Source organism: Gymnoscopelus microlampas (genome assembly GCF_963454915.1).
Source record: "Gymnoscopelus microlampas genome assembly, chromosome: 8".
NCBI classification, from domain to species: domain Eukaryota; kingdom Metazoa; phylum Chordata; class Actinopteri; order Myctophiformes; family Myctophidae; genus Gymnoscopelus; species Gymnoscopelus microlampas.
The window spans coordinates 43,191,705-43,210,149 of record NC_139945.1 but is presented as its reverse complement, the minus strand read 5'-3'; the positions used below and the strand labels follow the sequence as shown (position 1 = coordinate 43,210,149).

Here is an 18,445-nt window from a genome sequence, read left to right as displayed (position 1 = left end):
ACGTAGCCTATATCTGGGGGTGGCATTTACGCTTTACAAAACAAACAAAGGGGCAGCTGTGTGTTTCCGTTGGATGCCTTTACGTTTAGCCTATCATATCCTACTACCAGTGCTGTAAAGTATATAAGTACATTAACTCAAGTACTGCACTTAAGTACAATATTGAATTTTTTACTTTACTGTAGTATTTACAATTTTCATTACTTTTACTTCTACTTCACTATACTGTATCTCACAGTCAAATATTGTACTTTTACCCCACTATAATTATTCTATAATTTAGTTACTAGCAGGGCAGGAATTTCAGGGAGGCCACGAAGGCCATGGCCGTCGTTGCCCCTCAGTTTGGCCTTGTGCCCCTCAAAAAAATGGCATGCCTTGAGGCCACAGTGGCCTTAATGCCCCAGCTGACTCAGACTGTACCACTTTCTCCTCTGTCTTATCAATATGTAGACACAAGTGTCTATTTATTGTCATGTAGACACCAGTGTCTTTTGTTGAGATTCTGAATTCTTAACTCCCCTGAGTCTTTAAACAAATCCAGTGACTTTGATTGGTGGAGGGCTGAGCATGGATCAGATTGTAAATACCATTATGTATTTATTTTACTGCAAATAGTCTACATATTCATACATAAAATCATCCTTACCCCTTAAATTCAATTAATTATTTTTAATCAATTAATTACACACATACATACACACACACACACACACACACACACACACACACACACACACACACACACACACATTACAGTTTGGGTCTGATTTTGACTGCATCATGATGATCGATTGCTCTTCCCTTGGCAAACTGTCGCAGGTTTACATGTAGAATTTGATAAATAGATTGAGACCGAAAAAATAGACTACTCGTTTCTGTTATTTTGTTGAATATTAAAATCTTATGGATCATTTAACGTCTTTTGGAAGTAAGTAATACAAGCTACAATGCAGAGTTAAAAACATATTTTTTGTGCTACCTGCAGACAGTACATTACAGCTAGTTAGCTGTTAGCCTGTCGACCGAACGAGCGACACAAGCAGCTATCTATGCTAAGCAACATACTAGCTAACCTTTTTACATCCACTACTATGTTGTTAATTTTCAGCCATGCGACGATCATTTGATCAATTCGTACCTTATGGTGAACATTGAACGGCACTAAGCTCAGGCTATTTGAAACTGGCATGCTGCTGGTCTGGTGTTGTTAGCTGTTGTTAGCTTAGCCACAATATCAACAACTCAGTATCATTTGCTTTGCAACATCTTAAATTACCAGTGGGTGCATGACATTGAATAGCTATTTTTGCCTGGTGACCAGTGGTGGAAAATTTACTCACAATTTTTAGCTTAAGTAAAAGTATCAATACAATGTAGAAATACCTCTGTTACAAGTAAAAGTCCAGAATTCTAAATTTACTTGGAGTAAAAGTACAAAAGTATTGGTATCATTCAAAATGTACTTAAAAGTACCAACAGTAAAAGTACTCATTATGCAGAATGTCTCATTTCACAAGCTTTCAAATATATAAAATGTACAAAAATATTTTGAAAATAGCAGATCTTCAAGCTCACCATGCATCGCGATGCAAAATGTACTTAAGTACAGTACTTGAGTACATGTACTTAGTTACTTACGCCACTGCAGAGTCTAGTCATGAATATTTGACCGGTCTGGAAAGTATTACGAATGACTTATGTGTTCTCAAGTATTGAAATATATATTCAACCAAACTGATTGTCTTATGTTGTGCTATAAGCTCTTTGTATACAGTCAGAGGTCATAAACTGACTTATCATTTCCTCTCCAGATGATCCTTTTGATAAGCCACCATGCAGAGGATGCTCCTCTTACCTGACCGAGCCATACATCAAGTGTGCAGAGTGTGGTCCCTCACCTTTCCTGCTGTGCCTTCAGGTTATTCACTGACCTTGTGGAATGCATGCTTATTGCTCAATAACACTGATCGTTTAGCAAAAGTAATAAAACAATTGTTTGGTTTCAGTGTTTCACCAGAGGATTTGAATACAAGAAACATCAGAGCGATCACAGATATGAAATTATGGTAAGTGAAATGAAAGCTGTCGTGTATCATTTTCATCCTGATGACACTCACTCACTCTCACTCACACTCAGATTTTTAACATGTCTCACAACTCTGCATCATCCGTATGTAGACATCAGACTTTCCTGTACTGGAGCCTGGGTGGACAGCACAGGAAGAGGTGGCCTTGCTGGAAGCGGTTATGGACTGTGGCTTTGGTAACTGGTTAGTAAGTTCAGTCTTTAGAACACTGATATAAGCTCATATCCTATATTAAAATGGCCTAGCAAGTTGAATATACATAATTGCTCGCTTCTATTTGAATTGATCTTTGGGATGGTAAAGAACTTTTATTTTGTTCCTTCATGATATAGCTCAAAAGGATCCCTGGCTAATAAGCCAAATATGCCTTACTACATTAATTTCCCTATAATAATTTTACATATTGTATTTATTTTAGAAACAGTTAATCTTTTACTCAAGAGGGGCAATGGCCTTCGCAAGTTGATGTCATTTGTCCATGTGTGGTCTAGCCTATGGAATGTATGAATAATAATAATAATAATAGTTTGAATTTATATAGCGCCTTTCATAAACCCAAGGACGCTTTACATCAAAACAATGAACAGCTAACAGACAAATGAACAAACAAAACAACAAACAACTATATGCCAGAAGCCTGAGAGAATAGGTGTCTTTTCAAGGCAGCTTTAAAAGAGTCCAGTGTTGGAGCATGGCGAATCCCTATTGGGAGGGAATTCCACAGGGTGGGGGCTGCCACACTGAAGGCTCTGTCCCCGAAGGTTCGCTTGTTTGCCTTGGGGACAGAGAGGAGGTCCAAGTCTGTGGACCGCAGGGTCCGTGACAGAGTCGGTCTATGGAGTAGGCTTGAGAGGTACTGTGGAGCGAGGGCGTTTTGACATTTGTAGGTTAGTATGGAATGCATGTGCAAAAAACATTTAAAATATTGATTTGATGCTCATATTAACCTAGTTTTTTATTTTCACATGCATTCCATAAATTCCATAGGGCTAGACCACACATGGACAAATTACATCATCAACTTGTGACGGGCATTGTCCCTATTGAGTGAAAGATTAACTATTTCTAAAATAAATACAATATTTAAGGTGTTTTTAATTTTTAATTTTAGTTATAGAGGACAATTATCATGTATTAAGGCAGGGGTCTTCAACAGGGGGTCCGGGACCCCTAGGGGGTCCTCAGAGTAACTACAGGGGGTCCGCCAAATCTTTGTGTGATTTTTACATAAACCACTTCAACCAAGCATCCCTATTCTGAGGAGAACTTTAGCTAAAAATAGCAGATCTACAAGCGCACAACGCCTCGCGCTGCGAGGCGTTGTGCGCTTGTAGATCTGCTATTTTCGGCAAAGTGGTTTGGTGTAGGGGAAAAAAAGAGCAGACTAAGTACAGAGTGAAAGGTCAGGTATACTAAGTATTGTGTAAGTACATTGGTTAAATGTCTGACAATACACATTAACTCATTCACTGCCAGAATTATTTCTGGCCGCGTTTGAACACTGCCATATTTTTCATTGAAAAAAAAAAGTACTCAGGAGCCGAGATACAGAATTTTTAAGTTTTAAGTTAACAAGGAAGTGGATGGGAGTCTATATCTTCGAAAAATCATATCTCCTTGGTCTTTGGGTCAAAAAAAAAAAAAAAAATCAAAAAAAAAAAATATTTTTAATTTTTTTAATTTTTTAAAAAGTCGTTTTAGTCGTTCTTGGCAGGCATGGCTTATGGACAGAAGTCGTTTTAGTCGTTCTAGGCAGTATATGAGTTAACATGAATCCAACATGATAGTGCTGTGAAAAAAGTCTATGCAGCTGCCGATGAAATTTATGAAAATATAAATATTTTACACAATATATAATGGGGGGTCCCTGCTTTATCTCGCTCTCAGCCAAGGGGTCCTTGGCCTGAAAACGTTGAAGACCCCTGTATTAAGGCATATTTAGCTTATTAGCCAGGGATCCTTTTAACAAAATATAGCAAAAATATTTAACATTTGCATTTAATATGGATATCTGGCCTTTCCTAAATGGTATATAGTCTACTTTAAGTGTAATAATATCTTTTGAACTCCTCAGGCAGGATGTGGCATATCAGATGCGTACCAAAAGCAAGGAAGAGTGTGAAAGCCACTACATGAAAAACTTCATCAACAACCCACTGTTCTCCTCCACCTTGCTCAGCCTCCGACATCTGGAGGAGGCTCGTTCTGCAGACAGCGCCATTCCCTTCAAACGTTAGTGCGACCAGTTTCACTATCCACCTGTTGTAGCTGCACTTTGTCTAATCTCTACTCAAGCGTTTTAAGGAATGCAAAGTAATAATACTCTTAAAACACTTAACTCTGGCAGGCATATTTAAAATATTCACTAAATGTACCTCCGTATTATGTTTAGGAGCAGTCAGCCTCCAAAATCAGATGCTCCTCCCTAGCTACCAAAATGTAATGTATAGACTGGTCCCTCAAAATAAACCAAAGTTGTGCTGAACAGGGGGGCCTCTACAGCAGTTTCTTGTATTGTTTGTTTTGTTGTCGAGTGGTGTATGCATGCTTACATTTTTGTGTGCACATATTCCATCTTACCACAGCCACAGATGACCCTCCCAGGCCTACATTTGACTCTGTGCTTTCTCGAGACATGGCCGGATACATGCCCGCCAGAGCAGACTTCATGGAGGTGAGAAGAGTTTTTAGGTTATGGATAGGAACATTTCCGCCTTAACGACAGTGTTTTATGTTTTTTTTAAAGTGTGTTACATTGTCATGTCTACTGAATTATACATAGCATATTTTTAACCACTAGATTGCTCTATTAGTGTTATTGAAAATATGTCCTTTGTTTGTTGCTGCCCCTTAGCAAATGATTCATCGAAATAGTAGCTTTTACTCGTCTGATAAAGAGCACTAATTTAGATGATATAAACTTTACTTATTCATCAAACAGATCTCAGGGACTCAAGCCAGTTCTATATTCTAAGATGGTTTATTAAAAGCCTGTGTTCTATGTATCCGATGTAGGAATTTGACAACTATGCTGAATGGGATTTGAAAGACATTGATTTTGTGGATGATGACTCAGACATCCTACATGGTAGGTTAATTCTTTTAGATTTTCTTTTTGTTATTCCTTTAAAGAAATATTAATGGCACGTGCTTAAGCATTTACAATACAATAAGACACTGTATTTTGGCCCATATCTGCCTTCTTTAGCGCTCAAGGTTGCAGTTGTTGATATATATCATTCAAGACTGAAAGAGAGACAACGCAGAAAGAAGTAAGTCCACCTTCCTCCTGCTCATTTATAATGTAATGACTTCAATTTACCAGTAGAGGGCATTATAAGTCTTCACGAAATTTTAATTTCTGAGCTGTCTGACCACCAAAATACAATATTTGCTGAATTAAAATGATGTCATAGCCCTTGTGACTATACCTCCTTAATCATGGAGATTATTATATTTATTGCATATTAATGGCTCCTAGCCTGTAGGTTCCACATTAGTAAAAAGATGTCCGCCTCAAGACTGTTTTGTTTCCTAGAAATGTTAAAAGCTAAAAGCCTCTTCAAAAATCTGTTTTTCTGTTCAGTTCTTTTCAGATTCTTTATTTTGATCAAGATTAAGCCCCATTGTAAAACGGTATCTTCACTACAGTTTACTACCCTGTATATTATGCACATTTAATGAGCAAACACATTTGATTCACTAGAGTCCCTTCCTGGTTTCAACAACCCAAATAGCATATTTAGTTTGAAGTGCAAAACATAACGTGATTTATATCTGTTAGTACCCATATACATAACACATTTACATCCATAACACGTGAACTCGTCCAACATAAAGTATCGTAGCAAATGGTGTTCCTGGAACAGGCCATCTTTTACTGCTTAGCTTTCCAGAGATGTCATTCCACAGAACCCCTCAGACTGCTATGCTGTCATTCTAGTGCACGTACAGCCAATCCCTGCGGTAATAAATCCATCAGTAAATCAGCGTTAACGAGTTCTTTCTCCCTGAACACTGTGGAATGGCATGTCTGGCTGTGAAGGCAAGGCGTGTGGTTTCGAGCTCCTCCAACTCCAAGTTCCTTGTCCCCTCCCCTCATAGCTTGTCAGAGTGCCTCCAAACTGGTGACACAGGATTAGACCCTAGGCAGTGAGTGACCCCTTCAGTCATGGTGTGTCCTCTTAAGTGCTCTGTTTTCACAGAACTTTTTGCCTCATTCAAGTATTTCATCATCACTTTGACAAGCTACAGTGTTTGGGTTGAGACTCAGACTGCCGCCACAGCTACACCACAAGCAACAATTAGTCCTATGGACCTATACTGTAGTGTATAGTGTTGCTTTTTGCCCCAGTAGCGGCAGGACTCGATGGTGGTTGATGGGTGACTCCCAGTGTTTTTTCCAACTTAATCATTAAGCCAACATTTTCACTAGCAAAACATATATCTCATAATCGATGGATTAGGTGGATTGGTATGACACTTGATGAGTGCATGCATGCTCCCTGGACGATGACCCCCAACTATTTGAGTGATTCCATATCCTTTCTCCAGCACCATCCTCAGAAGATGATTTTGGTGCATGGTGTAAGGAGCATAGTATGCATATAGAAAAGGAAAACACTTGAAGGCAAACCAAAGAAAACAACCTAAGAACTTGAAAGTCTGTTTAAACAGGCCTACACAAGGGCCCTGGCAGCTCTCTCCTAGATCTTTACAGCTTGTTGCTCCAAGTCCAACAGAATCACTTCCCCTGCAGCCTCCGTCTTATAGGGAGTGGATCCTACTACATTTCAAGAATCAATCAGCAGTCATTAACCCAGCTACTCGTTCCCATAGCCTATGACTGACCTAAACATTCCAATCGATGTTGTACAACATAATATAAGGTACTTTTCTCACACATCACTTTATTCAAAAGACCATTAAAATATTGCTCTTGAATACAGCCGGACAAAACACCCCTCCTCCTCTACAGTGCTTGGCACCCTCCAATCTACAGAGGAGTGCCAGCACTGCAGAGGAGCAACATGTGAGGTGACCACACCCATGATTAACACTATCAATGAACGGAAAACTTCAAACATTAAAATGCGTTGGGAAATACAAGAATGTTAAAAAGGAACAACCACTTCCACACAGTCATTTCCAAGCCGGCCGGCGAAGTTAGTCAAATGGAAGCCGCTGTGTAGTTAGGTGTGTGTACTTTGTCCTCAATCAGTGTGTGTGCGTATAGGGCACGGGCTTCCCCGTGATACAGATTGATGGCTTTATTCGCGGTGTGCAATCTCCGAAAAATCTATTCCGAATAAAAATTATCCGCTGGCGTCTACTGTACTATCTAATAAAGGCAGAAAAAGTCCAAAGAAATATCTTTAAAAAAATATATATATATATTCAGGTTTTGTTTGAATGTACTGATCATGACACAACAGTTTGAAAAAATATGTTTTCAGACATAATAAACACCCCTAGAGTGTAAGTATCTTTAGACATGTTAAATGACTAAACGCCATCACTTATTGGAATGTACAGTTGCCATGGTAATTGTATCAGCACTGGGTATGATTTACGTCTTACAATCATCACACTCAAGCTATTACTAGAAGGCAGCTAATCTGCCTTTATCTGAATATTTAAAATATCAAAAACACTATTTTAGTGGTTATGTTTTGTTTTAATCTTAAAGAAGTAGTTCACCCAAAAGAAAAATGTATTTTCTATCAATTACACACCCCATAAAGCTTTGAATTCATGGACATTTTTTAGTTTTTGTCATATTCCTGAGCCAATATTTGTCTCGTCTCTGCCGGTCATTAAATTATTGGCTTAGGAATGCGTCAAAAACTTAAATATCTTCACGAATTCAAGGCTTAGTGGGGTGTGTAATTGATAGAAAATAAGTATTTTTTTGGGTGAACTACTCCTTAAGTAGTGAATATTTGAGCAATAGTGCACTTTATGACATTTGTCTGTAGTAGCTTGTGTGTGTAGTTTGTTAAATGTGTGTCAAGACTACAGAAAAGCAAATGTACCTACAGGTACAAATACATTAACCTGACCTTGATCTCATTTGTTGCAGGATTATTCGAGACCATGGACTGATTAACTTGAGGAAGTTCCAGAGTGAGTACCGTACATTCATATAGGCTTGGCTACTGTATTTCTAGCTTCCCATAAAGGCATGTGTTATCTAGCAGCCAGGTTGGCTCTGTGTCTGCGTTTCTATGGCTGCATCGTGTAAACAACTCGAGTGCAATAACCATCACCGCTAACCTCAGTGGCCCCATTGGACAGCTGAGGTGTGGGAGCTCATATTTACGATCCAAGCTGAGAATAGTCCAATCCCACAGTGTGCCACAGCATAATTACCTGTCTATGAATAGACACCTATGAAATGAACACTGCCGTTCTAATGACGATAGATTGGGAGCTTTATGAGGTTTTATTGATCCACCCCACGCAATTTGGATCTTGCCAAGCCTGGTAATGTAATCCCTCCCATGACGTGGGTTCATGCATTGGAGGTCAGATGGCAAGGGACTCCATGAATACATTTGTCCAGTCAATACCTTCCTTCTGATTGTTCAGCTCATTGTTATGTCCAGGTGTTGCCCTGTGAAATGTGTTGTAGTTGTTTGGGAGTTGAAGAGTGCTCTTCTCATGTTTTATTTATTTATCCTCCAGTCAGCCCTCCTCTCCCTTATCTTTGTAGTACCCAGAGTAGCTGTGGAGCTGCAGCCTGGTTGTCATGGAGACTGTCAAATAGTGTGTGTGTGTGTGTGTGTGTGTGTGTGTGTGTGTGTGTGTGTGTGTGTGTGTGTGTGTGTGTGTGTGTGTGTGTGTGTGTGTGTTTTGGGCTTCAAGACGTTAAGGCTCTTACTATAGCCTTGATTATTGCTGGAAGCAGTTTGACCAACAGACGTAGTGCAAGGCTTTAGTTTATCAGGGGCTCATAGTCTGAGCCAGTCACATTGAATCTGTGTAACACACACACTTAAAGGTACAGTAGGGTAAGTGATTTGCTTTGGTTAAAATAAGTGTTAAATAGCTCTATATTCTGATAGTACTCATTGCTATAGAGTGTTTGTTCAGTATTAGGAGTCTCCTTGTCTCTCCAGCTCTTTATTAAACAGAAAATGCATTTTCGTTTCAGTTTCATTTCCAATTTTATCCAACCAGGACAGAGAACTCAATCAGGATACAGATTAAACAAGTGAAATTGGAAGTGATGACACTAAGAAATGAGCAGACAAAATTGGAACTGGAACACTATACAAATTAAGCTTAAAAATGGGTGCTTTCTCCTGATTGGCTGAGAAAAATGTATTTTCTGTTTATTAAAGAGCTGGAGAGACAGGGAGACATCTGTTACTGAAAAAACACTCTATAGCAATGATTACTATCAGAATATAGTATTTTAACCTTTTAACAAAATACTTTTTGTTTTAACCAAAAAATATCACTTACCCTACCTTTAAGGGTTTTAGGGCTGTCAAAGTTAACTATACCCTAATGAATTATACTTAAAAGTTAATGAATTTCACTTTAATTTCACATTGTTCACTCGTCTCTACATAGCGATCTTTATAATCGTCACCAATTAGAACAAATTGACTTAAAGGGATATTTCACTTTAAAAAAAAGTTTTTTCATTTTATCTTCTGCTCAGGTCTTTGTGAGCCCCCCGGACAGTTTTTAAGTTGCTTGATTCAGTATTTAGATATTTGATATAAATTTGATCAGACAGGCCCCCTTCCTAAACAAACCTATTGTAACTTAACATTTTAACCAGGATAGATTCATTGGAAACACCCGTCCTTGGTTCTGGTGACTGATATTGTCCTTCTAATACGTGAGGAGACTGTGTTTTTTCAATTATTTTTTTCATAAAAAAATGTTTTATTGGAAAATGATTTTTTTTAATACAGGAACAAAAATTTATAAAATAAATGAAAAAACACGTATTGGGAGGGCAGTATGAGTCATCAGAACCAAGAACGGGTGTTTTCGATGAATCTATCATGGTTAAAATGGAGTTTGAAGTTACAATGGGTTTGCATAGGAAGGGGGCGTCAAGGGCGTGTCTGATAAAAATGTATACTGAATCAAGCAACTTAAAAACTGTCTAGGGGGCTCACAAAAGCCTGAGTAGACGATAAAATGACCCAATTATTTTTTTAAAGTGAAATATCCCTTTAACAAGAACAATATTCAAGGGTCCCCACGGTCATGAAATTCCTGGAAATATTTTGAAATTAAAAAAGAAATAATCCAATACTGGAAAAGGTTTGGAATTGATCAAACTTCATCAAAGGCATTGTTTTTGGCTATTGATTTTTTTTTAATACAAAACCTTTTCATAAACATGTATAACATTACACGAAATATGTAACATAAGTAGTTTTTCGCCGAACAGGCTGTGTAACACCCCATCCGCACTGCCAGCGATGCGACGTGACGCGACGCGAGCGGGCGATGAAATCTCATTAAAATACATGTTTTTGAATGAGACCGTCCTGACCTACCGCGAGCGACAACGAACCGGGCAACGACGTCGTCCACCCCTCCTATTTTCGCTCGCAGGCTCTATTTGAGCGAGGTTTCGCGGCTGTGCCCCACCCCCAAACACTTTTTATTGTTTTTTATTTATTTATTTTGCTACACTGCCTATCTTTGGGCATTGTACATAGGAGTAAGAGACACATTATTGCGCTGAATGATTGTTATATAGGCCTGGAAATTGGGCTAAATATTCTGGAAAAGTTTTGGAAATTCATTGCTAAAAATGTGTGGGGACCCTGGTGTAACTAAGAGATTTGCCATAATATATTTTTCACAATGCAAATTACTGGTGTTATACAAGTAGCGTAGCTCCTTTAACCACATGAACCCTAGCATCACCATTCTGGACATGTCATAATAGGTGAAAATACACAAACATTTGGAAAAAATAGGTGAACATTCTGCAATAATAGCAGATGTACAAGGTCACAACATGTCGAGTTTTATAGATTGCTATTTTCATGTTTGACATACAACCAAGTGCATAGTGTTTAAGTCATTAAACTTTAAAGACCTAATTAATTGAAAAACATATTTTCCCGGACGGTGCATTACTCGTGTTAAACATAAACAGTACGTTAAAAATATGCATCTGAAAACGTTTGAGGTGAGAAATAAGCGAAATGTAGTAAATGTGCCTCAGGAGCATTGCCTCTCTCTGGCGCTACGCGAGGAGACACAAACAGCTGCACTATGAGCTGCGTGCGTGTGTAGTTCCTTCGATCACATAGCCTGAGGGTATCCAGGTATTAAAATAACAGTGCACATACAGTAGTACACACTACACAATGCTTCCAACACGGCAATCTGCACACAGCTGTGATTAATTCAATCTGAGTGGGCGGGGTCTAGCTCTCAGAAGACCGAACATTTCGGTTGGCACCATTAAGGCACAATTGTCATCAGAAGAAAGTTCTTATGTCAGATGGATTATTTTGAAGCATGTTGTGGGCCTTACATTCATCCATTCATCTAATGCATTTGGGAACAGAGACATACAGAACCTCCCACTAAAGGAGAGCAACGTGTGAATGACTGAATGAGAAATGCTTGTGGCATGTGCTTTTATGCTATTATCAGTCTCAATGGGAGACTGGTACTGTGAGTGGGTTTGATAAGATATTTTCATAAATTCTCTCTATATTTATCAATACTATATGCTGTTTAGATGAATCAATGTGATACCATGTACAGCACAGTTTTGTATCTTCTCCAGGCCTAGACTATGTTTTTATCCTTGTGTGTGTGTGTGTGTGTGTGGGACGGGTGCTCACACTATCTGCGTTTCTTTCTCAGTGCTGGAACGGTGCTACCCAAAGGAGGTTCAGGATCTGTATGATGCTATGAGACGATTTGCCAGGGTGGTCGGGCCCACTGAGCATGACAAGTTCATTGAAAGTCATGCACGTGAGTATTGAGCTTTATGTACATTGCATATTTTTCAGGACGCTAAAATGTCCGTTGTGGCAAGCGCAATGCGCTAAACGGCCCTGAATTAGTCTTGGGTGTGTATTGGGGGTTACATTAATACAACCGATCAGAGTGTCAGCTGCCATCACCAAGCGGCTTGCGCGCTTGGAAGGCGCATTCCTTAGTGGCGGAGATTAGAAGACTCAACACTTCTGTGCAATAGCGATGTCCTGCATTAAGTGAAAGCACACAAGCTTACAATTTAGCAGCATAATAATGTGATATAATGGAGATGCAGGGGGAAACAAAAGATCTATGCCCACCAAAGCATCATGTGATGGAAACGAGACAGTGGTTCTCTCTCTGCGTACGCAGTGCGCATGGAAAGGTCCAACACGTTATATTCCAAGCCATAGACTGTAAATGACTTAATGACATAATCAACAACCGCACTCAGGCGCATGTAGACGCAAATAATAACTACTAATCTATGTCTAGCACTGGCTGCGGAAGATAGGGCCCTGTGTGTTAATTTAACTCCAAAGAGTGTAAACATTTAACCATTTGTATGTTCTTGGGAGTTAAATTAACACTTGAAGTTTACTGTGCAGAGTCGACAACTTTTGCCTCTTAACTCTTGACCATTTGCATATTGTGAATGTCAGGCAGACATGAAAACCTGTTGTTAATTTTTTTTAGAGTTTTATCACCATGATAATGTCCTTGCTAGATCAGGCTATGTATCGCTGCAGCAGATACTCTGTATTGTGTGTGTATTTGTTTTCTTTGCTACACTGGCTTTCTTTCTATGTATTAATATGCATATCAATGAATACACTTATCTAAATAGCTATGAATATCTGATTCATGGTCCCATGAATGTGAGCTCGTTGGTGTCTGGGGCCACTGCTTCATTTTGTAATCATGAAAGATTTTGCGCTCAAGGATAGATTTCTACATGAATGAGTTGGTAAAGGCGAAACCTCCGGAGGTTTCACTTCAACAATGAAAATTCTCAGTGGAGTGCTAATCCCAAACTCCAGTGAGCATATTGTCAAGATATGAAAAAGGTTGCACATATGAAATTTACGTAAAAATGCAAAAATCGTTATCATTAAAATAATCCTGATATTTTTAGTCAATGTTTTATGTTTATGTTTGAATGTGAGGCTTTGAAATGGTATTTTTATTATTAGTTTGGATCTACCTTGTTTTGAGTTTGCGAATGCAAAAAAGGTTTTTAATTGGGAAAACCACATTTGGGTCTAGAGACCTTCATCAGGTCAAGTTACAAAGCGAGAGAGCCAATCTTTAAATAGGCTATCCAACCTGCGGTGGACCAATCAGGTAGCGTCATAAAATGACATCACTGATTAGTTAACATGTGAGGAACAATCTCATAATGGCAATCGGCAAAACTCATCAAACAATATATATATATATAACATCTAATCAAACAATATACAAGGGTACTACAATCAAAAATAGTCCAAAGGGATGCGCACACATCCCATCAAAAAGTTACAGGTGCCGAACAACAATACATACACTGGAGAAGGAAGGTAAGTCCCCACACTGTTTCTAGTGGGCAGACTAGTGCCACACGTGGCAGTCTGTGGACTTCCCTTCCTTCTACAATCAAAAAAACTGTACGAGTTTCAAAACGGTAATGATATGGGAGTTTTAGCTTCAAAAACCTGTCTCCTAGATTTAGTCTCTGAGGGGAAAAAAGGACCAGATCAAAATCACAATATATAGGCTAAATACCAATATTTTAACTCATTCCCTGCCAATGACGTCTTTTGAAGTCTCTTTAAAGAAATATATTTATAATATATATATCCCTGTTTTTCACACAGAACCAGGATATAACGCGATCCAAAGATGTACTGCTCCATTCACTTCCTGGTTAAAATTAGGGTTGTCCGATATTGGCTTTTTTACCGATAACCGATATACCGATATTGTCCAACTCTTAATTACCGATACCGATATCAACCGATACCGATATATGCGGGGATTATTGTGATTAGGGTAAGCTCAAATTTCATATCACACACACCATATACAGTAAGAACTCCTGTAACTTATTTATAAAGCAAAAAAAAAAAAAAAAAAAAGAATTTTCAAAAACCGATACCGATATTTTCCCGATATCAATTTTTATGCTAATATCGGCCGATAATATCGGGAGGCCGATAATATCGGACATCCCTAGTTAAAATATTAGGGAAATAATCTGAATCTCTGCTCCTGTGTTTTACTTATTATATGTGTTTTATGTATTTTCGAGCCAGCTATTTTCAACTGGGTATAACAAGCGAACAGGAATCACAACATTTCTTTTTTTTTTCATGGAAGCATAGTGAAACTCTCCGTGATTAGCAACCATCAGGGAATCGATCATACTGGAGATAAATATTCTGTGACTACTTGAAAAGGTAGTCACAGAAACTCCTGGCAGTCTGGGCCCTTTTTTTAGGAAGTAGCTCAAATTAGCAGGGTTTATATTGAAAATGTTAATAAAATCTAAAATATCAGAAAATAAATTTCACAGCATGAAATCAGAGAGTAGTTAATCATTTAAGCCTTTCGGTGGCGTGGGTCGGTACAGAGTGAATATCCAATAGACTTCACATCTTTGGTCTTCTCATACACACCTGTCGCCTTGTAGGTGTACAAAAGTCTTGCTTGTTTATACTGTATTATCAGCCGAAGGCAAGGCGAGCGACAATTCTTTCAACCCTGTCCGTGTTTGTCTGATTCTGGAGCTAATATCTCAAACCGCTGTACTTGACATTTTCTGTGGTTTAGACTTGTGTGGTTAACACCCACCACCATCATGTCCTTTCCTTTCCAGTGGAGTTTGATCTGCAGAGGGAGATTCACAGACTACAGGAGTACAGGAGAGCAGGGATAAAGTCTTTCTGTGGTGAGTCCATTTTCACCCCTTGTGACTTTCAGATTGCAGTGCATTTGAGATTGGATACCACCTATTCAACAAAGCTCTGTTTCAGAATTGGGCTGACTTTAGTACTAATTACTTCACTATAGAGCAGAAATGCATGGGGCATTTTTTTCATCCAGACTTGAGTACGGTAGTAACTGTTGAAAAATCCCTAAATACTTTTGGCAACACAATAACAATAAATTGTATTACCTTTTAAAATACAAAGAACATTGCATGTTTCCAAACAAAAATGTAAGTAATTAAATAGATTGATTTGATGAGTCACAAGGGATAAAGGTTATTGAACTGAATTAGAGACTTGGTTACCGCCACCCCAAATCTTTCAAATAGCCCTCATGGTGATGCTATGGTGGTTCATGACAAACTCCCCATAGGCGTTTCGTATTTTCTTCAAAGCACACTTTTTGCTACTACTCCTACATATTTTGTCCAAATCTCACACAAATATCTCTGGAGTCATGTGATCCAGATTTATCAGTCAGATCTTCCATTCTGAATGGCTGATTGACTTCGAAAGCATCACTTCCCTGAATGGGTTTTATGTCCTTTTCCTTGCCAGCATTCATAAGTGGATCTGGGATAGTAATGTGTTTTTATAGAGCTCATTTGGAATAGTGAAATCTAAAACTAAACCCTGCGTTTTTGAAAATTCTGTGTTCTCTATTTCGCCCCACTGTCTATTCCCTGGCAGGTGCCAAGGTGTACGAGCAGGTGAAGAGGGTCCGGGAGGATGAGAGGAGGAAGAGGACCATGCTGTGTGATGTGATACAGTACATCCAGGATGGCCGGGCATGCCAGCAGTGGCTCAGTAAACAGGCTGCAATGTGAGACCACTGTCCCTTTCACTTCCTGTTTATTAGAACATTAGCAGCAGTAATCCTCCTCTCCACAGACACTGACCTCTGTCATTGCATAAACACCCAGACATGCTGAGACAAAAAGAGCACACATGCTCAGTACTGCATGTCCCATGTACTGTACCAGCACAAATAATTATTTCTGGCTTTTTCATTCTAGCCCTGCTGTTGTAATTATGTTTTTCAACCCAGCACCTTATTGTTGTTCTCCAAGTTTAGTAAATTATTGCTTAAAAAAGGGTAGTTTGTGTGATGATTTATTCCCTCATTGGATGAGGAACCTGGGGGAGAGTGATAAACAGACATGCAGGAATGTGTGTATGTGACACATAGTAATGAGTTCTTCCCCCTCTGTACACAGTGACGCTGGCATCACTCCTGTTGTCACGACCATCACAATGTCAGGTATGGTATCGCTGCATAACCGCGCGAGCGCACTCGCACGCACGCACGCACGCTCACTCAGTCAGTCAGTCAGTCAGTCAGTCAGTCACTCACTAGTCACACTGCAAAGAACAAAGCAAAAGCAACTTACTTACATACTTATATCTTATTTTCCCCTCATAATTATTTCCCTCCTTTAACTCCAAACACACATAGGATTGGACCCAGAGCTATTGAGAGTGTTACTATACTCCCATAGACCTCTGTTGTAAACAAAGAATATTCATATCATTTTCAATATTCATTAGTTTATTTGCAAAACAACTTACAGTAGATTTGGAATTTGTTAGATTGTGCTCAGAGATAACAAGAAAAAGAAGAATGTGGAAGTAACGCTTTTCCATGCGACCAATAGTTCCAAACACTACTGTATAGTTACAAACACTGAACCGGAAATATCCGGTTGGGAGCTCCAACGTTGTTATGAATGCCAATTCATAGCCTGGACTTGCCAATCGCCAAGAGTGCGAGTAAAACAATGTATGAATATACCAAATTAAGCATTCCAAGAAGTACTTAATAAATACATTAATAAAATGACTCTGGCCGAGGGGAATTATTTTGGAGGAGCACAGGCTATATCCATATCAGCTCTAGACCAAATCAGAAAAATGCAAAGTTGATCCCAGTCTAGACAATGGATGTTGATGAAGCCCTTACATATACATGAACGATGTGATCGTGTCGCAGCGAGATCAAAGAGTGTCGTAACTCTCTCTTTAAATGGGTCTGGTTACCCCTAGCTATATTTACACAATTTGCCAGTGCCCTCTTCCAACAAAGGGATTAACTGGATTTCGTGGAGCTGCCAATATCTTGGCGTCCATAGACATATACAGTGAGCGTGTAACATGTCTGTCTTGACTGTTGTTGAATCCTTATTCTACAGCAACAGGTCGGAGAAGTGCCCCTCCTCTCAACCTTACTGGACTGCCTGGAACAGAAAAGCTCAATGAACAGGAAAAAGAGGTACATACTGTACAACTGTCTGTTGTCTGATCACATTAATCACTTTCAACCTGTCATTCCTATTCTGAGCATATGAACATTTTTCAAAAAATGCAAGCGAACATATTTTAAAAAATGCAAGCGAACATTTTTCAAAAAATGCAAGCTTATAACATGTCACCATGACCTTGTGACACAGTTTTAGCTTGTACTGTAGATATGCTATTTTACCCTCAATAGAGCTTAAGCCTAATTTACACTTTTCCAAAAACAAAAAATTCAACCAGAATTTCGGCGAGCAATGCGATATGATAAAGTGTAACTTTATCTAGCTTAAAACAGAGCTAGTAATACCGTATACTGTGTGTTTGTGTACCCCTCACGGTCCCTTGTGTTGTGCTTGTAGCTTTGTCAGGTGGTGCGGCTGGTGCCAGGGGCCTACCTGGAGTACAAGCAGGCCCTGCTGAATGAGTGCAGGCGGCAGGGCGGTTTGCGGCTGGCACAGGCCCGGGCGTTGATCAAAATTGACGTCAACAAGACACGCAAAATCTATGACTTCTTAATTAAAGAGGGCTACATCAATAAAGCCTAGCGCTGCTGGATGACTTTGTGTGGCTTTGGCGATGATTGGATTGTACATTATGCCCGGTGTTGTTTTTATACGCATTGTGTCTGTAAAATGACGCTCTCAATGTCCTTCGAGATGTTTTCACTGATGCTCCTTCATTTGAACGATTTTAATCTTTGTAATCAACTTTTAGGTCTGTGTGTGTTTTTGAATCAAGTGTTATTTGTATTGTATAAAAACGGACACATCTATTTGTACAGTATATTCCAGCAGCATAAATGTCTGATTGGAAATGGGTATTTAATTCCACTGTAATCCTTTTTTTGTGTGTTTTATGTTAGCATTTGATTTGTTTTAGATAAAAATATAATGGCATGTACATTTCATCATGTAAAATAAATTAATCCATTGAGTTACTGTCTTAACCCATAAACCCGGGACAGCATCTGTGTCATTTTCAATTTTTGCGTTGGCTATTAAAACATAGCAGATGTACAAGCTCACAGCGCGTCACTGAAAATGTTTTAAAAATGTGTTTGAACTCCTCATTTAGAGGGCATTTGTAGAATCGGCCTCAGGTCTTACAGGGTTA

The 18,445-nt window shown here is 39.0% G+C and overlaps 1 protein-coding gene across 1 annotated transcript; it reads left to right on the top strand.

Moving 5' to 3' along the window:
- The first annotated feature begins 806 nt into the window (after positions 1–806).
- On the top strand, positions 807–18,204 carry tada2a (transcriptional adaptor 2A). Its single transcript, XM_084064530.1, has 15 exons — positions 807–931; positions 1,815–1,921; positions 2,010–2,069; positions 2,182–2,273; positions 4,165–4,322; positions 4,676–4,764; positions 5,106–5,178; positions 5,299–5,362; positions 8,173–8,216; positions 11,952–12,062; positions 14,926–14,997; positions 15,728–15,860; positions 16,255–16,298; positions 17,227–17,306; positions 17,692–18,204. Exons 1-15 carry the CDS (start codon positions 907–909, stop codon positions 17,875–17,877), a joined length of 1,338 nt encoding a protein of 445 aa, XP_083920656.1. The 5' UTR covers positions 807–906; the 3' UTR covers positions 17,878–18,204.
- Positions 18,205–18,445: the final 241 nt, after the last annotated feature.

What these genes read in the sequence shown, in the direction of transcription:
- tada2a (XM_084064530.1), top strand. Translation starts at nt 907, where the DNA reads ATGGATCATTTAACGTCTTTTGGAA. An exon ending in GACTGTGGCTTTGGTAACTG is followed by an intron (nt 2,274 to 4,164) that starts GTTAGTAAGTTC and finishes TGAACTCCTCAG; the next exon opens with GCAGGATGTGGCATATCAGA. An exon ending in CACGACCATCACAATGTCAG is followed by an intron (nt 16,299 to 17,226) that starts GTATGGTATCGC and finishes CTTATTCTACAG; the next exon opens with CAACAGGTCGGAGAAGTGCC.